General features: G+C 36.6%; 1 protein-coding gene across 1 annotated transcript; it reads right to left on the bottom strand.

The window, feature by feature from the left end:
* Positions 1 to 23,118: 23,118 nt before the first annotated feature.
* Positions 23,119 to 25,380, bottom strand: HSPB2 (heat shock protein family B (small) member 2). The gene is made up of 2 exons (XM_044081008.1): positions 25,165 to 25,380; positions 23,119 to 24,046 (listed from the first exon to the last, which is right to left on the bottom strand). Exons 1-2 carry the CDS (start codon positions 25,256 to 25,258, stop codon positions 23,601 to 23,603), a joined length of 540 nt encoding a protein of 179 aa, XP_043936943.1. The 5' UTR covers positions 25,259 to 25,380; the 3' UTR covers positions 23,119 to 23,600.
* Positions 25,381 to 26,186: the final 806 nt, after the last annotated feature.

Genomic DNA, 26,186 nt, shown 5'->3' with positions numbered 1-26,186 from the left:
ATGTTATGGTGGTAATTTGATCTTTGGAGCACCACCTAAAGAAGGCACTATAGGGTTGGCAAGAGCCTTGGCCAGTATTCAGAAGCCCAGGTGTGACAGATGCAGGCCATCCCTGGCAAAGCATCGAGGCTTGTTGATCATGTCATCCTAGGCAGACAGATACTGGATCCTCTTAGAATGACACCAGAAACTTAGCCAGTTGTTGAAATCAATCATTTTCTGCTTATACTGTGGTATCATTCTAGGGTGGCCACGGTGGTGCAGCGGTTACCATTGCTGCCTCACAGCAAGAGGTTCTCTGGTTTGATTCTCGGCTGGGGTGCCTTCTGTGCGGAGTCTGCATGTCCTCCCTGTGGTCGTGTGGGTTTCCTCTGGGTGCTCCAGTTTCCTCCCATATCCCAAAGACATGCAGTAGGTGGATTGGATACTCTAAAATTGGCCCTAGGTGTGAGTGTGTGCATGTGTGTGCCTTCTGTGGAAGATTGGGCAACTCGACACCATAAAAAAACTCCACTGCCAATCATGAGCAGACAGATGATCCGCTGTGGCGACCCCTAACCGGGAAAAGCCGAAAGAAGAAGAAGAAGACTGTGGTATTATTCTGGGTGATGGTAGGATGCTGCTTCAGGCTAGGGTCATACCCGCCTGGGCTTGTAGTCCAGGAAGGTATGTCTCAGGTCATTCACACCCACATGTATAATGACAGAGTCATATTTGTACCTGTTGTTGAGGGACCTGAGTGCATGCATTATGTGGCAGATCCTGGCACCTGACAAGCAGCTTACTGTTACTTTCTCCTTACTCAGCCTAGTGAGTGGGACATCAGTGTGCCTCACTATCGAGTCACCTATGACTAGTGTGTTGGGCATGCTGTTTTGCCTCAGGGGCTTTGGTTGAGTGGCACACTGTTTAGGAGAGTGATGCATCTTGTGATTAGTGTTGTGTTGTGGAAGTCGAGTGCATTTCTCCCTTGGAGGTCTCTGCTGTTTGTGTAGATTTTTATTGAGAGCCTCCACAAAGATGGGTGTATGGTTTGTGTTTTTATGTGAAGGCAGTGTTGGTGTGTGTTTTGAAGGGCTATGTGTTTCATGTGATGTGGTGCAAGTGTTGACCTTCTCCTCTTGACCAGCTGTTCTGGTCTTGGCTGGAGAGTGCGTGGCTTCCAGTTTGGATATATAAGTGCATCTCTCACAAGTCTGAGTGCTGGGAGGTAAGAGGAGAGGGTTGTCATTGTGCATGAGGCAGTTGCTACATTGCCTTAGGATGCCCAAGTTCACCAGGTTAATAGGAGAAAGCACAGGGAACTGATCTTTAGACATGTCTGGAGGGGTGGGCATTAATAATAAGTACTGGAGCTGTTTCCTTGTAGAACGTTTATGCTGGTAGCATTTTTGTGTGCTACAATAATTGCTACAAGTAGTGTGGTAAAGTGCTAGACTAATAAGCTAGTAAAAGTGCAGGAGAGGAGAGAACTAGCAAATCTATGGGAAAAATTGAAGAGCAGACTTTGGCACTGCTCAGAAGCTTACAAACAGTCCTGGATACAGCAAATCTGTATCTGGACTTGACTAGTTACAAGAAAGGTGGGAAACAAGCGCAAATGCGAGCTTTTAAACCAGAAAGTTGAAAGATATGGAAAAAACTGCCCAAACGTCCAATGAACTACAATTTCTGGGCCAGAAACCACTCCTCTTGTGACAGATAGGCTACCTAGTGCTTACCACTCCCACTGATAAGCTAGAAGGCTTCCCTCCAACACAGAAAGGCTTGAGGGGGCTCATAAGCTTACAAACAGTCTTGGATACAACAAATCTGTACCTGCTTCAGTCCAGTATTTTATTTACTTTTTCTAACCTTGGTTTCAGGCTTTGTCTTTATGTAAAAGACATTCTGTAGCTGACAAGATTATATCTTTCCCTTGAGCAAAGAACAGTCTGTGTGAACACTTTATGCTTATCTTTTCTTTTTAATAAAATATCTTCCATGCTTGGCCAGCAAGGTTATTTTCCTTTCTGCTTAACTGTCTTTTATGCATAAATGAAACACAATTTATTTTACCCTTTAGCCGGTCTAATGTCTAATAAATGGAAATCCCTAATCTAACAACTACCTAAGCATTTATTCATGTAAACCAAAAAGCTTATATGCTGGGTTTAATATTTAAAATTATAGCATTGGGATAAGTTTCAAAAACATAAATATTGTCATTCTGATGAATCACATCTTTTCTTAAACCTTACAGGACCAGTGCAAAATAAATTTATAATGAATTAGCTTGCCACAAGGCACTGTCAAATACCAACACTACAGTAGAAATTTGCAAGAACACCTCTTAACGTACATTTTACAAACAAAGAAACATTTGTTTCATTTGTACGTATGGAAGTAAAAATGTATATTTATGTACCAGTATTAACTAGATTTATATCAAGTTAATTTGAATTAGCAATGAAAGGTGGATCCTCACTGTGTGAAATTAATGTAAACTGGACAAAGACAAGCTTCAACATCTAAGATCAGTACCAAAAGCACAATTTCTCCAATTATAAGACAAACCTTTATCCTAATGAAAGCAATTTTCTGCCCAAAACCTTCTAAAAATAAAACATAGTCTACCAAAATATCTGTGTTTTATTCCATGACACATTGTCCTCTCATGTAAGTTATACTGCAGCATGTCTGATGCTTAATTAGATTCCAGTCACTATCCTGGGTATGGGCAAGGACATAAAGTCCATATATGCCTGCCATGTCAAGCCTCGCCAGTCATCAGGTTTATGCCAAATATTAGATCTCAGCACAGTGTTACAGTTGCTTTGGGCAATTTCATTTTTACAAAGATTTAATCTAGTTGCTAAACTTTTGTTTGTATACACAATTTATTTACAGATTTTAATTTTCAACAAACATTTCTTACTAAATGCCGCCTACCTGCCAACATTCTTTTAATTACATCAATGAGTTATCCCAAATTTCACAAAAATTCACAAACCATATACATTTAATAGTAGACCTACAAATAAGGACTTGTTCCAGAGTCCAGACATTTATAAACTTCACAATGAAGTTGGTATAATGTATTTTTAGGCCTTTTTTAGCTTTCACATGGAGTACTTGAAAAATGTTCTTATTCTAATTTTGATTACATGGGGCACATTAAAAGATGCCTGGTTCATTCAACACATCACAACCACAAAATATGTGCAGTGTTTTAATGTCACTTTAAAATAGTCATATTCAACAGATGCAGGTTTCTCCTCAGACAACTTTATCCCTAGTTGTCACAACTTTCAAAAATTTGCTGCTTTGGATAACAAGTCAAAAACTTTAACACAACTGACCATCATTTGCCTGTACTTAACTTTAGTCTCCAATAATGGCAAGTGCATCAGCTGTTCTATATCAAACCATTCCTCCATCTTGTTGCTCATATTTTCCATGAAGTATATTTTTCTATACGTTTAAGAATTCAGTACAAAATTATATGTTAATAAGTACTTAGTAAGCTATTGATCAGTGATAATCCTAAGAAGCCAAGCCTTTCATTCACGTGGTAGTTTTTAGCCCTATACTTTGCATACAGTTATCCCAGAGCTAGGCAAAACAATGATATGCTGGGATATTTAAATGTTTCCCCTGTCCATGAGGAACAGGGGTAATAAACCAGGGGTGAATTTGCAGTTACCCATCCATTCATCCAAATTACATTTGAACAGTGTGCTTTGCGTGAATTGAAAGATGGTCTGTCTATAGAAGCAGTATTCCCTGTGATACAAACTTATCCCTCCAACATGTTTTATTTATTTTGCAAAAGACGGAGATCCCCTGAGTGTGTGTTTAAGATGCTATTGGACTTGGGTATGTGTAATAATTCTGACAGAATAGGGTCTGTTGAAGCTCTATACACAAGTCAAAGCTTGCCTCTAAGTAATCTGTATGATACTGAGAAGCGGGACAAGCCTTTGAGACAGTCTATTTAGTCTTTATAATTTAGGCCCTTTTTTAAAAAAAAAAGCATTTTGGTTATTCCTGTTGTCACAAGTGCTTGGACAGGTACATACCAAAAGAATCATTATACGCGATGATTGGTCTAATGTGTGTCGAGTACAGTGGAACAATTACATCCCTTGATCTGAATGTATTACCTTTTAATATAAGCTGTGCATTGTAAAATTACTTCCTTAGAATGGTGGATATGTGGTGATCAAAGGACAGTTCATTGTCATCATAGTTTCCCAGATCTCTAACTATGGGATCAATTTCCAGGGGCATGTTGTTGATCCGATAGTTACAAGGGAAGTTAATACTTGCTGAAAGATATGATTGTACTCTTGGCATTCAGTTTTCACATCAGATATTTATTTGTGACAGGTGTCATTTATGATGGCACTAAGGTAGCAGTCTTCTGTAAACTTGATCAATAACTTCCTGGGTTCTATTTCTGAGCCAATTTGCTATCCAATGAATTAGGTTTGACATTTAGCTAGAAGAGTTTATCTACAATACCTGAATGTGGGATGATATTGAACACCTGAGCAGGGTGTAGAAATGTGGTGTGCACTGTATTGCCCTCATCCATTGCTTCAATAAATTTTTCAAAGAAGTCAACCAGGTTAAGTAGGCAGGACCTGCCCTTGATGAATTGAGACTAGTTTGGGTTGAGAGTCTGAAGGTTAACTATATCCTTATATATTAATTCCACAATGATCCTTATCAGGCTTATGTGTCTATAATCTTAATAGTTTGTAGGTAAGCACTAGGCTAGTTGCCCTTGCAGGCCATTTTAAGCCTAGCCAGTTTTCATTTTTTTTGTGCTTGAATTATTTATTTATTTTATTTTATTTTACATTTGGTAATCGAGTAGTGTCCAACTGGGCTAAAAAAGCCTGTTTTCAGTGGAGACCCGGAGAGAAAACCTCCCAAAAGAAAGTAGGATTACAATATTTATACTTAGATATGCTAGTTACAGTATTAAATGATTACTAAGAAGTTTACATAATTACTTAGTACAGTGTAAATCAAGTTAATACAAGATGAAAAAAGTCACACATCAATCCAGAAAAGTCAAATATGATATCAACAGACAACAATAGAATCAAACAGTATTAAGTTACATAGATAGAAACACAGAAGGTGGGTAGTGTTTTTGCTTAGCCAGAGGTAGTACAGGAGCATAGCCAGTAATTGGAGAGGTAATTTGTAAAAAGCTGTTTGAAGCTATGGATATTAGGTATAGATAGTAAATGCTGGGGAAGGGAATTCCAAGTTTTGGCTATGGAGTAGCTGTATAAAGAATCACCATAAGAGTTGTGGGTTTTGATAACTTTGAGCAAGTTTTTATCAGCAGACCTAAGTGAGGTTAGATTGGAATAGGGTTGTATGAGGTTAGATAAGGCTGGGCAGTAGTCAGGGTTATGGATAACAGAGTGAGCTACTGTTAGCTGGTTTAGGGCTAGTAAGTTTGGGAGTTCGATCCAATTTAGATTTTGTAGGGCTATACAATGGTGAGCTCTGTAGGGAAGGTTAGTGGCAAATTTGGCAATTTTATTATAGCAGGCTTCTAGGTTATTTAGATCAGATTTACAAAGGTTTGTGAAGACTTGTGAAAAGTAGATAAGGGTAGAAAGTAGGTGAGTTCTGGCAGTAGCTATTCTTGCATGATTAGAAAGATATGGTTAAGCCCTGTAGAGAGCACCTAATTTTGTGTGGACTTTTTTGATTGTTAAAGCGATATGTCTGGCAAATTTTAGGTTACAGTCTAGGGTAACACCAAGGAGTTTAGTATGTTCGACAGGTTCAATTTTTGTACCATTAGAGGCAAAGATAGACAGATGATTTTGTTGGTTTTTATTGGAGGAATTAGAAAATAACATACATTTGGTCTTGTTTGGGTTTAGAATCAGTTGGTGGTCTTAGAGGTATTTTTCAGTGTTATTAAAGGCAGTCTGAGACTTTACTTGGCGCAAAGAGCAAATAAGGGAAGCATCATCAGCATATTGAATGATAGAGGCAGGTGATGCTGCAGTATAGAGATCATTGGTAAAGATAATAAAGAGAAGTGGGCCTAAAATAGAGCCTTGAGGGATACCAACAGAGATGGGCAAAAGGGGTGATAGTTTATGTTCTCATATGGTGGGCTTGTTTATGGCTGGAGAGGTAGCTGTGGAACCATTGTAGTATATTGGAGTTGAAATTGTGTGTGGCAAGTTTGTTTAGGAACATTTGATGGGATACAGCATCAAAGGCTTTTGACATATAAAGGAACATGGCAGAGACAACGTGGCTATTGTTTTTGAGGTAGTTTACAGTATTGTTGAAACTTAATAGGGTGATGTTATTACTGTGTTTGGGGCAGAAGCCATGCTGAGTAGATGATAGAAGGTTATGTTTTAGAAGGTGGTCTATAATCTGTTTATTTAGGCATTTTTCTAAGATTTTGGCAAGTGGAGAAAGTATAGCTATGGGCCTATAGTTAGAAAGATCAGTAGAAGGGGCCTCCTTTGTGAAGGGGTATGACATGTGATATTTTCCAAAGCAGGGGGACATACCGTTTAGAGATAGAGTGGTTAATGAGAATAGATATCGGATAGGCAATAGTTTTAGCAGCAAGTTTAAGAAATTTGCTAGGAAACTGATCTGCAGCAGGATTACAAGGTTTTATTTTGGTTAGGAGGTTTTGTATATAATTAGTTTTGATTAGGTTAAGAGAGAAAGGAGGAGTATTGGGGTCAGAGGGGGAGGTGGTAAGGAAAGTGTGGAATTGATGTTGTTGTTTAGTAATGAGGTGATGGAGGTGATAAAGTGGGCATTGAGTTGTGTAGCTATACAGTCAGTAGTGCCGGTAGTTGTTGGGGGTGGAGTGGTTGGTTTTCCTGGGTTTAGGAGGAGGCTGGTTGACTGCCAGAATTTTTGAGGGTCGTTTTGGGATTTTTATTTATTTTTTTTTATTCATCATTTTGTTGACCGGCAAAGTTTGACTAGGACAGAGCCTATTTTCAATGGAAGCCCGGGGAGAAATGCTCCAGATGCATGCCTTTGGATTGTGGGAGTAAACCAGAGTACCCAGAGGAAACCCACATGAATGCAGGGAGAACATGCAAACTCCACACAGAAGGCACCCCAGCTGAGAATTGAACCAGAGAACCTCTTGCTGTGAGGCGAGAACGTTAACCGCTGCAGCACTGTGCCACCTGGATTTTGGTTGACATGTTTGGAAATAAATCTTTTTGTCCTGTCTAATTTGGGTTTTGGCCTGATTTCTGAACTGTTGGTAGGTTGCATAATTGTTACTATTTTTGTTTTTGTGATAGCGAGTCCAGGCTTTGTCCCACTGTTTTACTAGGAGGATGGTTTCTTTAGTTAAGTAGGGAAGTTCTTTGGACTTGGAATGTATTTTCCTGAAAGGAGCAAGATTATTTAAAATTTGCAGGAATGCATTATTAAATTACTAAACTGCAAGATCCAAATGGAGAGTTTTTAGGGGTGACCAGTCATATTCTCGTAATAGGCTGTTAAATAGAGGGAAAACTGTTTTTTTATTTCGTATATATCGATATGTAATATTATTTATATTCTGTGTACATGTTCTGATAAGGTAAGTGGGGGGGTCACTAAGAGAATCGGGGAGGCTACCTATTTCATAGTTGTAACTGGATTTATTTGTTAAGATCTAGATGAGTACAGAATGCTTATTTGTGACCTTATCTATACGTGTAGGTTGAGAAATATTTTGGGTAAAGGTATAAAGGTTGATAAAGTTGGTAGGGGAGTTAGAGAAGCAGGAAAACCAGTCAAGATTAAAATCACCAAGTACTATAGTCTCTTGAGAAAAACTGGAGGATGCCCATTCTGGAATGTTTTTGATGTGTGAGAGGTTATTAGCGGGTGGGAGCTAGAAGGCTATTAAGATGATGGATTTTTGGGCGTTAACTTGTATGTTGTTAAAATTTCAGCTGTTGGAAGCAGAGGTGGCATGGTAAAGAGCTGAACTAAGATGAGGTGGTCCTTGTACATTATGGCAATACCACCCCCACATTTGGATAATCTATCTTTTGTGATAAGACAATAGCCAGGAGGAAGCAATTCCTCAGTTTTTATATGTGGCTTGAGCCAGGTTTCAGTAATTGTGGCTATTTCTGGGGACTAAAGTGTAAGGGCAGCACAGAATTCTTGAATTTTATTTAGGAGATTTTTAAGATTAAAATGTATTACAAGTAGGTTTGACTTAGATGATTTGAGTGGAGTGAAGGGGTAGTTATTATTTGTAGAATTTGGAGGTTGAGTTGGGTCAATAGTCGTGGAATGAGTGGGGCCTGGGTTTGGGTGTATGTCAGATTGGAATTAATCTATCCCATTTGGTTAGAGATTGTCCTTAACAATCCCATAGTCAATAATTATATATTACCCCTAATGAGTATAACTGGGATTGTACCATAGATAATTTGAGGGGACTCATGCATGGGGATAAAACATTTAGAAGCTGCCTCTGTCCATTAGTAGTACAGGAGGCAGTCCTCTGGGAAATGCTTTGTTTCCCATCCATAAATCCAAGATGTGCTTCAATATGGATAGGGTTGAACTTTATTTTATGTGGATGAGGAGTCTGCTCCAGAGCAGCGGTATCCTCTGCGAGATGTATCTTTGTCTCCAAACTGTTCTGTTGATGCCACAGAAGAGGTTTAGATCGCTAGACTAAATATTTCTGATGCCATTTGACTTGCTGATGTATCTGTACTGGGTCAGAGGATACATTCTATGCTAGACACAAGTCATCTCTTAGCAATATGTAGGATTCTGAGTATAGTGACAGGGCTTTGAACCCATCTATGTAAGACATGTTGTTTAGGCCTTGTATCCTTCTGTGGGTGTTCCAATTGTTGCATGTGTCTGGACAGATACATGCCAAAGGGGGCATTACATTCAGTGACTGGCCTAATGAGGTTTAAGTAAAGGGGGACAATGACATCCCTAGAGCTACCTTTGTTTATAAGCTGTGCAGTACAGAATGACTTTCTTACAACAGTAGACAAGTTAGGTCACTGTCCACATATGTTTCCATATTTTGAACTAATGGGTCAACTCCTAGGGGTGTGTTTTCAATGTGGCAGTTCCATGGGATAGATGACTTCCCAAAGGATACAATAATGCATTTTTTCTTGCCCTAGCCTTCATATTAATCAATTGATGCTGTCTCTGACCCAAATGATTTACTTTCTCAGCTGCCTTGTCTCAAACTTGACACATTTGGTGTTTGGCTTGTTCAATAGCTTCCAGCTGTTCATGCAAACTAGACACATCATGAAGCAGCCATCTTTAGCTGCTGCTTGTACACACTGAAGAAGCCAGTAAAGTTTCTCAGCTCTATTCATATGGCCTCCAAACTATTACTTTAATATTCATTCAAAAAAATGTCCTTGGTTCATTATTAATGGAGCATAATGCATCATGGCGGTCTCATTCAAACTTACAACTATCTTCGCCTTCATAATATTCTGATTCTACCTTATAATCCATCTCTCTCTCCCTCCAATCAAGCAATGAGACCCTTACTTATTAAACCACACCACAAGTATACCAAGAAACTACTTTAACCTAAGTAGTTTTAACTTCTCAGTAGATATAGCAGCCCAAAGAAGCAACTAACTTCAACAAGCACAGCAAATGCATCTCCAGATATGCCGGCACATTGAACTACCACAGATAAAGTGATGCACGGTTGCCATAGTTACGATATGAAAGGTAGTAGGTTGGTCTTTCCTGATAATTTCTTTGGGTATGCTATATACAGATGAGAAAAATATAAACCAGGTGGTAATGGCCCAATGCATTCCCACTATCTGTTCAGTTGTTTCTTATGTGTGAAAAACAAAAGGATGGTAGGCCAGGTCCTAGAAAATATCTTAACATACCCATGGTCAGTAAGCATGAAATTAGATTTATAATTATTTTGTTTAATCCTAGGAGTAGCATTTTTTGATATTTTTAATTGAAGTCTAAGTATCCATATTCGCATCCCCCTCCTGGTATAATATCCAGACTATTTGGTCTTCGTGTTGCAAATCCAAGCTCTCTTGGGTCTTGTTCTATCATGGCTTCCAGATATTGAATTAAGTGGGCAGACAAACTGTACAGACAAACAAACTTTTCTTCAATGATTGTGGAGAGAAAATAAAATGAGATCAACAGTAAGTCTGAAAGGCAACAGATACAACAGCTAATGAACATTCAGAAGAGTTGAAGTTTGATTCATTGCAATAACTGTTACATAAAGTGTAGCTTTGTTTGTTGCTGGAAGCTGTGGAATTGAAATACCTTGTCTGGACAACTATTGGAGGCTGCAGATAGTCATGTGAGGATGCAGAAGCCATCTATTGCACATTGTGTGGTATCAACATTGTTACTGAACTTGGCTAGCTAGCGAGGATGAGTATTTTATAGTAAAAGGTTCACTGCTCTGTTATGATGTGACATTGGGGAATACGCACAGATGGAAAGACATGCCTTTTATGTGTGTTATATTATTGGGTTGAAGAGTGAACAGCTCAGCAAGATCCTATGAACATTTCTCGAGATAATTTTTTTTGGGGGGAGGGGGTGTACATTTGGAACTGAATAAGAGAGCAATGGTACATTATCAGACTGTGTGCATACTGTCGGGGTAATCAATGCATGATGATGAAGATGAATCTATTTCTGACTTACATTCCACATGAAGCATAAGGAGGTGTTTATATCTGCTGTACTAAGAAAGCAATTAGAAGTCTGGGTATCAGCAGAAAAGGTAGGACCACTGCCACACTCAGAAAAGTGCACTCATGCTTTTGCATCCTCCACAGTGCTAAGCCTTACTTTAGCAGGAAATTCCTGTTAGTGTCACAACTGTCTCTTTCTTCTGGTGTGTGTGTATATGTGCTTTTTGACCTCACTCATGACAACCATCAGACCTTGATCACTGGGACTCAAGGCCATATGTTGCCTCATTATGGGGAGTCTCCCATATCCATGGGAAGAGAGCCATCCATGAAGGTTCCTTGGCCTGTACTGCTACTGTATATTTTTCATGCTTGATGCAGGAAGAGGAAGTCATATCCTTTGCAACCAAGTCTGGTTTACCCCTGAGACAGGGACCCTGTGGGCCCAGTGTCCCTGAACAGAACTACCTAGTGCCTGACTCCACAGTTATCTCACTTCATGCTGCGTGGCAGTGATGAAGATGTTACAACTATGGCCTTAATGCAACCTAACTCTACAAGTTTAAAAACTAAGAGGGAAAAAATGACACAAAATTATAAGCATATTTCCAGAGATGTCATGTAATATCTTATACTGCAAGAAAATCCTCACAAAGTCATTTATTTTTTGCGTTTGGAAAGGGGAGACATAACATGTGAGCCCTCTTCCTTTAAATGAGTGGTGCCACCAGGATTTTGATCATGTGGTTTGGTTTCCTGTGTACTAAACAGATGAATATTGGAGATATGCAGAAAATCATATGAAGTGGTATATCAGCCTTGAAAACTGGAGCATGCATCCAAAATTAGGTACATCAAGTGAAAGGAGCAAATTAAGCCTGAATATAGTTATGTATCTCCAAAATAGGTAAAGTTTAGAGCTGTACTTAGTTTTCCTTATTCTTTTTTTGGCTTATCCATTTTGCAAACTCACCCTTTTTTATCACACTTGGGTATGTGTTATTCTGCCAAGAACTTTTAAGAATGTTTGCTTAAAGGTACATACAGCTATGTATCTTATGCTCCCTGTCATCAATTGCCAAGTGTCACTTATATGTATCATGTCTATTTTTTCTTTCTTTTTGTTAACATGCACTCATTTCTTCTTTTAAATTATTTCCCTACTATTATATTCTTAATGCAACTTTATTTTTCCAAGGCTACTTCCTGATATTTACTCATTACTTGATATTGTTCTAAGTTTATGTTCAGTTTTCCTTTAACCTTTATTGTTAATGTTTAAGCCCATATTATGTCTCATGAGAACAGGATGATTGCATAAACATGCAGCATTGCTAACAGGCTTTTTCAGTATAACCACACTGCAGAAGAGTTAGTATAACAAATCGACAGTGGTGGATTCAGATGTTAGCAGATAATAGGAACAACAGTTATTACCACACACTGACAAATACTATAATTTCAGTTTCATGTTGTTACTGGTATCTTTTAATTAGGTTCATAGGTTAGTACTAAGCTAAGTGCTTGCACATTTTTTTTTTTAGCTAGTTATTATATGTGAGACTCAAACCATGCACCTTGTGTTTGTAAGGTAAATACCTTAAGCATTAGGCCACCCTCCCAACCAATAGACTTATGACCACTGGGGCATTTTTAAGCCTACTCATGCATCCCAAATCAGTGGCAAGTTCTGGTACCCTTGGTAGTGTAAGCAGAGGCTTGGGAGATGAAACATTTTCAAGCAAGAGTGTGGGAGATGAAGCATTTAAAGACTGTCTGTGCCCATAGAATCATAGGTGACAAACTACGGGACAATTTCCAGTTTCCCATCCAGGCCTCTTCCTCTGTTCTCCCTTCTTTTTGTGCCTAAATGAATGGGATGCAGTGAAAAAAACTCGCATCCTGACCAATTTATTTCTGTTGCCTTAGCATGTTAAAGTTAGATTACTGAGCAGAAGGTAAGATTTTCATATCTAGTTGGATTATACCTTATCTGGACCTGATTTTATTTTCTATTCCTGTACTATTAAGACTTTTATTAGCTTTTGTTAACATAATTTGAATCTAAAGAAAAACAAATAAGGGAAATATTTCTAAAAGTTAAATAAATAAAGCACAAGGAAGTAATTAATTTAAAAAGGTTAGTTGATAGAGGACTTTGAAAAATGAATGTATGGAATCTATCTAAAAGTTTTATTTCTGACTTTCAGAAATGTAGAATACAAAATCAAAAATCTGTTGGTTGTAGACTAACTTGCAGTTAAGGTCTTAACCTTGCAGGTGCAAAGTATAGGTTTGATTCTGACCTCTGGTAACTGGCTAGGCTTGTAATAGTGTTCAGATGGATAGCCTAGCATTTACCTATGAACCTAAAAATAAATGGACAGTTTCCAAATTTTAATTCTGAGAAGTACTTGATTTGGATAAAACTAAACTGAATATATATATTAAAGTAATCAATAGTTCAGATATTTTATGTGAAACTTTATATGGAGATGATTATTTTGGTATATTGACAGGCTACAAGGGCAAACAGTATTTTGTAGTGTTTTTACTCTTGGAAGGCTGTGTAAGTCGAGGTGCTAAGTGTTTCATTAAATTTGCTTACTTCTTGGATCGGTGGTCTTGGTGGTATTTTATTACAAGGGCATTATTACCTGTGCTTAAAGTATTTGCTTGTATTCATATTATGTATGCATATTTTATGACTTTGAACAAGACAAATCTGGTGTATAGCTGTTGGAATTTGGTTTAATGCAGCTTTCCTTGTTGCCTCAGAATTTTCTCTGCTGCTTATCACTGTCTTTCATTTTGCATTTTATGGGATAGGAATGTTTATATCCAGGTAAATGAAAAATAAAGCTCTGGAATTAAGGATTTCATTCCTTCAGTGTAGCTAATTGATATTAAATGGAGGATAAAGAATCAATAACAGTTAATCTAACATAGCAAATAGATTATAAAGGGTTGTTACCAATAAAAACAACATTTCATGAAATCCATTTGTTGTTAAATACTGTGTTAAAAATCTGATGCTCACAGCAGGTAGCTGTTCTTTTTCATCAAAGCATGCTATTCTTTTATTCATTCTGTAGTTTATACAAGTATATTTTTTAGATGAATTTCTTTTTTTTTTCTGAAAAAAGGCTTTTTGGAGTTTCAGTAAAATCCAATGAACACATGAGAGAAGCAACCAGTCATAAATGATTATAGTAATTATGCTTTGGAATTAAATTTGTTGAGCAGACTAATTACTTTATAATAGACAAAATAAATATAAAGGAAGAGAAATAAAGAAAAAGTATCCCTGCATTTGCTATTTGCAATAATTGCGTAACTAATAGGATTGTTCTAAGCTGAACTGATATATTGCTAGGTTTTAAAGCAAGTTAAAATGATAGCGTAACAAAGATGAAGAAACGGGAGTTACTACTTCAGAATGTTAAAATTCTATTTACCAACAAGCAGTTCTAATTTTACACAGTATTTATAAATAGAATGTAATTTTGCAGTAAATCATAATTTTTTCATAGATAATTTATAAAATTGATGGATTATTTAAAGAAGGGGAAATTTGTTTTCCAGATTTTTATTTGCGGTTTTCCTAGTTATCACCAGTAAACCCCATAATAAAAGTATTTGCAACCTAACTGCATGTCCTGAGATAAAGGCATTAAAATTACTGAAACATTTGTTAAGTGAACGTTGCAATGCCATAATGATTAAGAAAATATATAAAAGCCAAGCCAAAACATGACTCAGTTTGATCAGAACAAAATGACTAGCATGCTAATCATTGAGTTCTAAATGTATAAGCATTCAACCAGTCAATTTAAAGTCACAGATTTTATACTTGGTGAGTATATGAACTGATGGCTTGAGTTGCACGAGCAATGAAAACACTCTGTGTGATTTTTTCCCCATGTTGCTTACACACACACACACACACACACACACACACACACACACATATATATGTATATATATGTATATATATATATATATATATATATATATATATATATATATATATATATATATATATATATATATATAAAAGCTCAGGAGTATTGGAAGACTTGCCTGCAATGTTGGAGGTGCAGTTTTTTTTAAAGAAAGTTTAATTAAGAGTATGAGGTTGACCCACAGTTTTCATCCTGTTGAGCACTCACTGACTTTTAACTAGATAGCCTATAGGAAAACCAGAGAAAATCTGTGCTACCCACCATTCTGTTGATTCTTACATCCCCAACATGTAAAGTTATCAATTTACTTATTATGTGGGTTATAATAAATCCCTTTAGAGAAATTTACATGAAAGAAATTACCAGAATAAAGAGAATATAGTAGCAGCTGGAGAATGTAAAATCATTTTTCTTTGAATTTTATTTAAATCAGGGAAGAAGGGAAGTATTGCTCATGAATTTCCAGTAATAATGATTGTATAATATATTATGATTTTATGTAACCATATGAATTATATTTTGTTATAATATTATTATTTAAAAGTATATATAGATAAAACAACAGATTAAGATGCATTTTGCCACTTAAAGCAAAATCTCATGGACATTTTAAACTGAAAAAAGTCTTAATTGTTAAATGTCTAACCAGTCATCTTTGTTCATGTTATCTTTATTTATGTCTCCTATTCTCATAACACAGTTCTTGTTTTGATGGCCATCCCAATAAATATGGCCTTTCTGTTTCTATTGTATTCAAGTCAAAAGTGCATATAATACGGAATTTTTATTAAAACCAAAAACTAAGTGTGAGTCCTTCTATATAGCTTGTCATGGAAGATTAATCCGGTGTAACTAGTGTTAAGCAAGCAAACTAAAATATAAAAATCAGTATAAAGGAACTTAATTCCTCCTTTTCCCATTCTTTTATATTGTTGTTAAATTATATTTTTGATTTATTTAGATAGCATAGAAATGCTATCTGATTAATCTGATTTATATGAATAATATGGCATAATACTAGCAATAACATCCTTTTTATTAAAAATGTTTGCTGAAAAGTAAAAACAAAACCATCCCACTTCCATGGCATATAGTGATACAGCCCTAACCACAGCACAGACGACCTCAGTTTGAGTAACAACTTGTGTACGTGAGGAGCCAGATAGGGGAGGATGGAAATTAGTAGGTGATGGTGGCATATTCATCCTCAGAGAGGGAGAAAGTTTGCACTGCTCAAGGCTGACCACAACTAGTGTGTAGTGGTCTAGCAGGCAACATTATGGGTTGGGTGATGACCATTTGCACATTAGCCAAGGATCGACATCATATGTCTGTGATGTACATACATATCTGTCTATCTAGCAGAGATAAAAAAGTCATAACCATAGAGAAGGGTTTGAACTTGGGAGAGAGGAGACACAAAAATGGACGGCCTGTTCTAAATACCTGACACTTACCTCCTAATGAAAAAATGGACTTATAACGCTCTTGCCGTGAGAAAGGAACAACCGGACTATATTCTGTCTGTAAGTATTTAATAATAAAGTTACATTTTATTGTAAATTTGAGATTAGAATTCATAATAATACCTAGTAGAGCTACAACTGGGATGGGACATGGGACAGATGGCCTGGGTGCAAGCTTTTAGGGGATGAGATTAGCAGGCACAAGATGGTATTCAGGTATAATTACCAACATTGCTTTATAAAGCAGTAAGGGTACCACATACAGCTTCATAAGTGAATGAATGTCAGTACTGTATCTGCAGTCATGGCTGAAGTAGTAAAGTGCTCATTGTTTGGAGATTTAACTGTAGCAAGCTGCTTGTCCAAATGTAACAGGACTGTAGCAAGCTGCTTGTTACAGCTCTGTTACATTTGGACAAGCAGCTTGCTACAATTTTAGGACACTGTGGACTCATTTTTGCCTTTAGTCTTCAACCTTGAAGAGACGTTTTTTGAACTTCAACTTTAAACTGGGGGGGGGGTGCTAGTTTAGGGAACTGCACAGGTTGCCAGTTCACCTGACTATGGTTATTATAGCTGCATACCTGAGTTATTGATATTTGCAATTTGCAGTTGTACTTTGCAGTTCCCAGTTGCTAATTTATTAATAAGATATTTTATTATCATTAAAATTTAAATTAAAAATGTCTAAATTCTATTAATTTGTTATCAACATAGATAATGAAAACATTGATCTTCATCTGCAAATAATGCTAATTTAATTTGCAAATCCTCTCAAAATATTAAGCTGTTAACACTGGGGTTATATCACATAAAATATCGTAATGAGTCAGCTTGTTATTCAAACAGTATTGCAAATAAAGGACATCCTTGTTTAGCACACTTTTTTTCTAGATAAATGTAAGAAAAAGTTAACCTATGTTTTTGAATTGACACATAGATCTTTTATCATATTTGTAAAAACTGCTGGAAAGGTACAACTTTCTATACTTTAAAAAGCATGACCCCAGCTGTAAGCTCTGCATTTTTACAAGTAAGAAAAACATTTTCATTACCTCATCATAAAAAAGTTCTTAAGTAATTCAAGAGATGACTGTAACTGTGGTTATCATCCTTAGGGCAAACTGCACCAAACGCAAGGCTTTCTATGTATGAAAAACTAAAAAAAAAAAAAGAAAAAAGCTGAATAAATGAATCATATAACACCAAACATAAAAATATCCACAGCCTCTTATAAAACATTCACAGGAATGCAAAGATACCAACTTTGTATTAGAAAGAATCACTAACAACCCATTACAAGTGCACACAAACTCCCTAATGGAAAATGAGGAGTTCAAGTGGCCAGTATGACTGCAGGGCTTACTGCCTTCTACCCTTAATGGAATATTTGCTGTCAAAAGCATGCTAAGCTGAAAGAAATGGAACATAACAACTTTTATTAACCAAACAAATTGGACTATGGGAGCCTTCATGTACTGAAACAAAGACTTAGAGGTACTGTTTTTGTTTTATAATTGAATTGTCTACAGAGCTTTTGAATTATAAGTCTGCCCTCATGAAATTCACTTGAAATGTATTTTCTTAGTAATTCCATTCTCTGAATGTTTTCTAGCCCTCCTAACCCTTATTCCATTTTTAGGCAAAATTGTACCCCTTAAAATATTAGCAAGCTCATCTATACCATGCTATTGTTGTTTTAGTATTTCCACTGTTGTTTTTATTTGAATTTTAATACTGACAGATATTTGTTAACTCTCCCATGTGTGTTCAGCTTTTTAACACTACATTTCACTTCATCTGCTCTTATTTTACTTTTTACATTTATAGTTTACTCTTCTGTTTTGCTTGTCTAGAGTACAGTTATTATCTCAGTTCAAACACTGTGTGTACAGCTAATGACTTTAGTTGCCCCCCCCCCAGCATTCTCCACGAGTCTGATAATAGTTTTTAAAAACATAATGTATTTTATTATTCTTTACCATTGGTACTTGGAAATTCTGGGCTTGATTTTATAAAGTCTTATTCTTGGTGTAAGTGACTTACTGTGGTGTAACCCTGCCCTGTTTCCAAAAGACTTGCTCTCAGTGAAAATGACTTATTCTGGTGTAAGTCTGCTTTATAGATAATCTTACACTGAAACAAGTCTGTTACAACTGAGGGAAAATATTTTGGAATCTAGCCCTTTGAGTGGAAACTGGTAAGAGTTACATCTTCTTGTACTGATCTGATGAAGCCTCTAGGCAAAAGTGTGTTTTTTTTACACCAGCACAAAAAGTAAATATCAAAGATTACAGACAAAAAAAGACACAACTACAGATTATTATTACTTTCCTTCATTCTTGCAGAATTATCGGCATACCTAGACCTTTACCCCTATCTGAATGTGTTGGCCTTGCTTATTTTCTTTTCATGAAGTGTCTTATTCAAGGTAATGATAGTTGTACCCCATTTGGTTTTGTAACTGCCTTTTGTCCCACAACTACACCACCCACAACAGCCAGTTCTCTTTCTTGACAGTACATAATTTAATTGTACTTAAAGCATTCAAAAAAAAATTAAAGATTTTGCTACAAGTCATATTTTTCTCCATAATTCCCATAAATTGGTCCGGTTTTGAGGGAATACTATGCTGCATCACCTGCTCCTAGTATAGCAATTTTGGAACTCAAATTTTTATGACTTCCTCCTTTCTTCCCTAAATTAATGGGTATAAACTCTTCAAGCTGCTCACTTGTATTAACCTTTATTATCACCTCTTTAATCAGTGGTATTAAATCAATAGTTATACATCTTCTGTATGTTTTCTTCCTTTTAAGCATTTCATAAAACGTTCTCTCTTCCATACTTCAAAATTAAAGCTGATTTTCACCTAGCTTTCATAGTCTTTGGGTATCACATATATAAATGTTTTAACCTTGCTGCTACACTATACACACCCCTTGGAAGAAAAATTATATTCCAGGCCACCCTCTTTTTTTGTCCTTCCCAAATAAATTCAGATGTATCCTTCCTTAATTTACCAAAGGACGTTGTGCTGACCTGTATCATCCAAGGGACCATGAATCATTGTCTCAGCTCATACCACTGCAGGTTCCATGGGAAGCTTTGGCCGGCTATTATAAGCAAACTGGTACCCCTCCCTAGTCTTTCAAGTAGTATCTGTGAAAGTGAAATTTTTAGGACTGCATACCAAGCTTAGATTTTGCAGACTACACATCATTGCATGTCAATATCCATTTTGATTTATTTTGATTCAGAATTTCTTTCATTCTTTAGATTGTAGCATGTCTTCTGTATTTTACACTTCTTTTAGCACCATTTTAAAATAATAAAAGAAGTATTCATTTTGAAAGTAAATAATCTACATATATTATATAAAGTCAAGAACTGTGCAAACTATATGCAAGTTGCCATGAAATTATGCTTATGCTTATGTGTCAGCTTGAACAGAACTGTGTGGTACCCAAACTCACAACACAAAGTCAAGAACATAAGACTTATTTATCTTTATAAGAACTTACCAGGTTTCAAATGCATTACATTTCTCGGTTTATCATGGATGATCCTATTTTTGTCTCAAAAATTTGCTTCATCCTCTTTATGAAAAAAGATTGTAGATTAGATTATTTCAACAAATAAAGACAACCATTGTAGCTAGATGTTCATTTTAATGCAGAAAATGTGTATCAGTTCAAGTTCTTATTCTGACAGCTTTCTAAGTCAGCAGCACTGCTATTTAAAAAGCATCTCTCATCTGTGGCCTCTTCCCTGATTGTCTGGAACTCTTTCTTGAAATGAAGAACATGTGAGAAACATGGACACAATGCTTATAGAGAGTCATTTAGCCATTGCAGCTTGTGACACAGATGTGATAGTGTCATGAAACATATTCATTCATGTGTTTATACCCACTTTATTCCAGTCAGGTATATGGGGGAAACAAAACATATCTTAGCAAGTCACAAGCATATTAGGCGGATAATTAATTCTGGATGAAATGCTATTCTTTGCAGGGCACATGCACACAGATATGTTCAATTTAGCTAATTACTAATTCATATGTCAGGGATGTAAAAGAAAATCGGAGACACCACTGAAAACTCATGCAGACACTGGGCAGATATGCAAACTCTACAAAAAAGGGACATCAGCCAGCTAGGAACCAAACCAGGGATTAAAACACTATGAGACATGAGTTAATCCAGTAGTCCTAAGGATAAAGCCCTGACTAAGACCCAGCTGATGTGAGTTCAGTTAGTGACTCTGGTAACTGATGGCGCAGCAGAGAAATGATGGGCATGTCCATCCTGTGTGGAAGCTCGTTGATACGCTAACTAAGGGGAGGCATGGTTCAGAGAGGAGAGTTGCCCAAGGACACAATCAATGAGCATGGGGGGAGTGAGTGAATTGGTCATAAATAGCAACCCCCCAGATGGAAGCATAAATTAACTGACCTCCCGGTATCCACAACCAGCCCCAGCAGTACTGGGGTAAGTCGGGGGGGGGGGTAGGAGAATAGCTGGTAAATGCAGCATGAATATGGGACACTGAGAGCCTGGCCAGTAAAGCTGAGGTACGAGGAGACCAAAAAAACCCACTGTGAGACACCAGCATTAAATGCGGTATCACTGAGCCGCCGGTTATCAAGTACACCGTAATTTTAATCTATAATGGCATGATTTGTAATATTTTCTTGCCTTTTACTGCAGGATGCAAGTAACATTCTTTGCAAAGCCCCTTTGAAAAAGCTGACTACAGATGTACACGTACATTGAATGGTAGCCAGTTTAAAATGTTTCAGCGCATTTGGAACTTGCATTGGAGACCTTTAAAATTTTCCCCAATTTCACATTCTTACATATCTTTCCAACTTCAAAAACTGTATCAAGGTTGAAGTGTGTTACTTCAGCTGTATAATGTACATGACACAATCATTTTCTTACTATTTTGTCATACCATTACTTTAAATCAAATCTCAGATACATACAAATAAATGCTACATATTACATCTGTTTATATATTAATGAAATGAGTCAGTAGGCCAAACATTCTGATTAACTAACAAGCAGAAGTATATAAAATAAACATGACTATGAGAGAGTCGCTTAACCAGACATTGCTTCTGGACTGAGTCTGAAAAGGCTGCATAGTGATCAGTGCTCTGCCCATGACTCTCCCCCTCGTAGTACAAGAATACTGGACAAAGCCACAAATAATGGAAGGATAAAGGCCCAGAATCAGGGACACAGTTTAAATATTGCTCTTTTAATCTTAATTGGTAGAATACAGGTTTGCATTGGCATGCATTTTCTTAAAGATATGAAGTCTGAAACTCAAATGTCTGTCATTATTTGGTGACTTCGATCCTCACTGTTTTACCCAAAAAAGGAAAATAAAACAAAAACACAAATTTTATGCAGAACAGACCATAAATCTGAGGCAAAAAGCTGAACATTCTGCAAAATTCAGAGCAGTTGAGAGGTATGGAAATAGAAACAAAATAAGACATTTTCAGTGCAAGCCTAAAATAACTACCACCATAAAATGTCCACTGACCTTAAAAAAATAAGCCATTTCTTAAGTATAACAGCACATTCTAGGTTGTGAATTGATCAGATATTACAGCATAGCCAGTCTTATAAAGCACTTTATTGATGGGCTTTTACCTCACAATACCTGGGGTATGCAGTAATACCGGCCCACATATGTATGTGTTATTGTTTATACATAAAGATACATAAACAGAGTGATTTTCATGCAGAATCAGTTGTGCTCACTCTACCTAGCTAAATAGCTGCTTTAGAAACAAGAAGGCCTTCAAATGTTGTATTAAGTCACCTAACACTTCAAGTTAGCCAGCATCATGGATGTATCTGAAAAAAAAAGTATTTACTGATATGTTGAGCAATAAATGCTATTTCAAGATTTGTAGGACATTTTAGCTCAATTCAGTAGCTTTGTAAACATAGGCCAACCAATGAGATTATGCAGTACCTTATTATAGCCTCTTCTGTGTGGCTTTTTTAATGTATTTGGCTGCTAGGCAATTTAGAATAGGGTAGAATTTGGCCATGTGTCCATGGCTGTGTGGCCAAGCAAAGCAAATGTTTATTAATAGTTTCATAGTGTAATGAAGCATTTCTGGAACTTACTGGATCTCCTTGTGACTTACTGTAAACAGATACAACTAGTACATTATTCCAGTACCCTTTCCGTGGGCTTATATTACTTTTGGGATGACTGCCAAGAGTCTGAGAGATTTTTAATGCCACAGAGAAGCAGCTGATGATTTCATAATCTTCTAAACTGAACACAGTACACATTTATTGTAGTTTGTGACGGAGCAGGGAGTGGAACAACAAACAGATTCCATGCTCTAAAATACAAAAACGTAGATATGTGCAGCTATCAGTCAACATTGCTGTGCTTAAACCTCAGATAAATTGCTGTTATAGCCTTATGAAGTGGTATTTCTAATAGAAACACTGAAATAGAAAAAGATATGCTGAATCCCATGTACTTATGGGACCTTGAGAGAAGTAAGCATGGTGCCTTAATAACATGCACAGACAGATACATTAAGTTAGCAACAACTGTCAGACTCATGCTGTTGCTTAATGGAATTTCACAATTATCCTTGTTGTAAACAACTAATTTAAGCTGTCTTGCTTCAGCATAATGGATTTGCCATAAAGAATTATCGAGGGAGGACACTTAGATTTGTTTTTATAGACCATACTGTTCACACAACAGAGGCATACATTTTTGGTGAAATGGCCTAAAGCAAACATCACTTTGTGATCACTTTATAGGAACCCTCATAACATTTTCAGGTATATAAACTGTGGAAAATGTTTAATTTTAGGTTTTAATCACTACAAAACTTTGTGTTTTTTGGACTGGGTTGATTTATGTTAAAGAAATTGTAAACCTGTTGAGAAATTTCTCTTATTGTGCATTTACTTTGCATGATGAAACTAAACACAAGAGGAATAAACTTAAAAACAAATCATGATTTATTTCAGTAGGTAAATGTTTTATGCAACATTTTTTTACACAGACAAGAGCAAAGACACCATTATAGCATGAGTGCCATTATTGTAAACCACATAACTTCCCATAGAATGAAAACTATGTCAATACAGTTGCATGCCTAGAGCCATATTATTTGTTGTAATCGGACACTGGAAAAGTGCCTTTGCCAAGATGTTTTTGGGAGACATATTGCATCAGCCCCCAAACTGGTATATCTCTCTTTGCTGGCAGGGAATCTTAGTGCATCAGCTGTGGACAGGAGAAAGCAGGAATGAAAAAAGAAAAATACACACGAACAAAGCAATGTGCATGTGTTAAGTAGCAGCTCTCTACAAAAGCATGGATTATTAACTACAAAAAATTGTAAAAAAATCATTTTCTGACAACTTATGTGGTAGAATCTGTAGTGCTAAACATAAATACGAATGTCTACATACTGCCTAAGAACCACCCTTCTTCTCCTCAGCAGTTTTAGATTCTGCAGATGGCTGCTCCTGCACATTTATCTTTATGTCATTAATAATGGCTTTTGGCTCTATTCCTCCCCTTGGTGCTTCAATACTAAGAATCCCATCATGGGATAAAGTTGCTTCAACCAGTAAGGGGTCTACATCCATTGGCAGGATGTAGGTTCGTGTGAACTCCCGTGTTATGAAACCATGTCTGTCCACTCTCTGAGGATGCTGGCCAGTCACTTGTAAAAGGTTGTCCACTGTGCGGACTATAATCTCATCTGGCTTGAATTGGCACACATCCAGCAGAACATGGAATTTATGACTGTGTACGTTGATCTCAGAACATCCTCGGTCTAGCTGCTTATTGATTCGGGGTCGAATGTAATAACCATGGTACAAAGTTGGAGCCAAAATATCCTTTGGTGTCAGACCTTAAATGAAAACAAAACAAACAAACCTAGTTCAAAATGTTCACTGAATGTTAACAGAATAGTCTTTCTAAAATATGCTAGGATCAAATTTGTACAATGTTCCAAAAACAGGAGCAGGCAAAGTTGGTATTATCTTTACATGTGCATACACAGTTAATGAAGAATGGATGGGCTGGAAATAACTATTGCATTTTTTAACCAGATTACTTTTACACTTCTTTAAATGCTTAACTCAATTCAAGATAGTTTAATACCTATAGAACTTTTATTACAAGTTTATCTATGAGGGTAAATTCAGATTCAGGAAATTCCTCTGCACTTATTTAAGTACTGTATGACATCATCACCTTGTTTAAGTACTGTATGACATCATCACCTTGTCATTCTGTAGCTATTTTAAACAGATGGCAAGCTGAATATCATTACAAGATGAGTTAGGAGTCTGAGTATGGTTATTGGTAAGATAGATTTATTACTTGTTAGCTTTAGTCAGTTCTGGGGAAAATATACTATAAAACTGAAAAATCTGCTGGAAAAACAAAGACACTGGCAAATATACTATACTAAAATTACATTTTGTTTTATTAATTGACTAATCATCTACATTTACCAAACCAGGAATGCAGTCAGACAGCTAACCCATAAGCTGTGCAGTACAAAGCAATTTTTGAGGGGGACATTATTCCAAATAATTCAAAGGCACTTAGAGTCAAATCTTCAAACAAAGAAATGAACCAGCAAAAAGGTACATGCTTCCTGTAATTTATGTTGTTATATTCCTAGCTGCCCAGTAAAAATATTCTCATGTAAGAATTTTAGTATATGTGCTGTATCTTTAATTACATATTTAGCATACATGTCATAGATTGAAGTACGGTTATTTTGTGCAGGAGAACAGCATGCTAGTATACATCTAATGTTTCTGGCTACAGCCCTGTTGTAAGACACGCACGTTTTATTAGGCAAGATACTACAGTTTACAAAGTTATCAAATAATATGTCTGCAATACTCACATACCAGTTGCAAAAATCAGGTTTTAATACTAAATGCAACCTAGATTTGGTGTCTGGCCTGTGCAATACATGTGGAAAATAAAATGAAACATATCTTCTCTTACCTTCTCCAAAGAGCTGGTCATAGATTTTGCTGGGATTAGCAAACTCATATTCAGTACTCATTGGATAAGCATGGGGAATACTCCTGTCTGCCATATTTTCTTCTGATCCTTGAGAAAGTAAGGCCAAACAGGAAAAAGTGAAACAAAACTGTTTCCTGTCTTCTAACTACTTGAGTGAGCTGTTCATCTGAGATGCAGTCCCACAAATTGTGAAGTTCTAATCACTGCAAATTCCAGAAGGGGGGATGGTATGATAAGCAGAAGACAGAAATAGAATGAAACAGATAGTCAGGCCTATGAAAATATAAACAGACAAAAAGGGCAATCCTTCTGTCTGTAAACCAATACAGATATGTCTCATAGTTATAAAGTGATGTGTCACAAATTTCTGGCTTGCTTAAAAAAAAAACTTTGATGAGTCACTGGCATGGTGTTATTAATTAAGATATGGGGTGTCATTTTAAACCTCTGCTTACCACATTTAGTCTAACCAGACTGGGGTGAATGTAGCCATTCTCGGGGTGGGGGGGGGGGGGGCGGTAAATGGGCTTTCTGTTACACATTCAGGCCTAGGTATTGAATTCTTCAGCTATGTTGCCTTACATTGTCAATACTGCAATGCTCTGGCATAGAGGAGGACTAAAATTTCAAGTTGCTTCACAGAAGAGACTGACATCTCTCTTAGGAAAGAGTAGCATGTGTATTATGTCATGTTGAACCCACTAACTGCAGCTAACTATTTGGGAAAGCATATGTCTGATTGAAATGATAATTTCTTAGACAAACTGACTGCAAATGGATAATAAACAATCAGTCTGCAAATCTAAACTTTAGTGATCAGAAATATTTTATAACACCAAAGCCTTAATCCCCCCTCCCCCATTCAGCATATGCATTTTCACTGCATGCAGATCTAAAGTCATGGTGCCCTTATGGACAGTTTGTTTTTAAATCAGTACTTACAAAAATGCACACAAACATACACTCATATTATTCATTTGTTCATTTATTTAAAGTATCTA

This window comes from Protopterus annectens, chromosome 8.part0 (assembly GCF_019279795.1).
Source record: "Protopterus annectens isolate FY-2018-M chromosome 8.part0, PAN1.0, whole genome shotgun sequence".
Lineage (NCBI taxonomy): Eukaryota > Metazoa > Chordata > Ceratodontiformes > Protopteridae > Protopterus > Protopterus annectens.
This window is presented reverse-complemented; position numbering and strand designations above follow the sequence as displayed.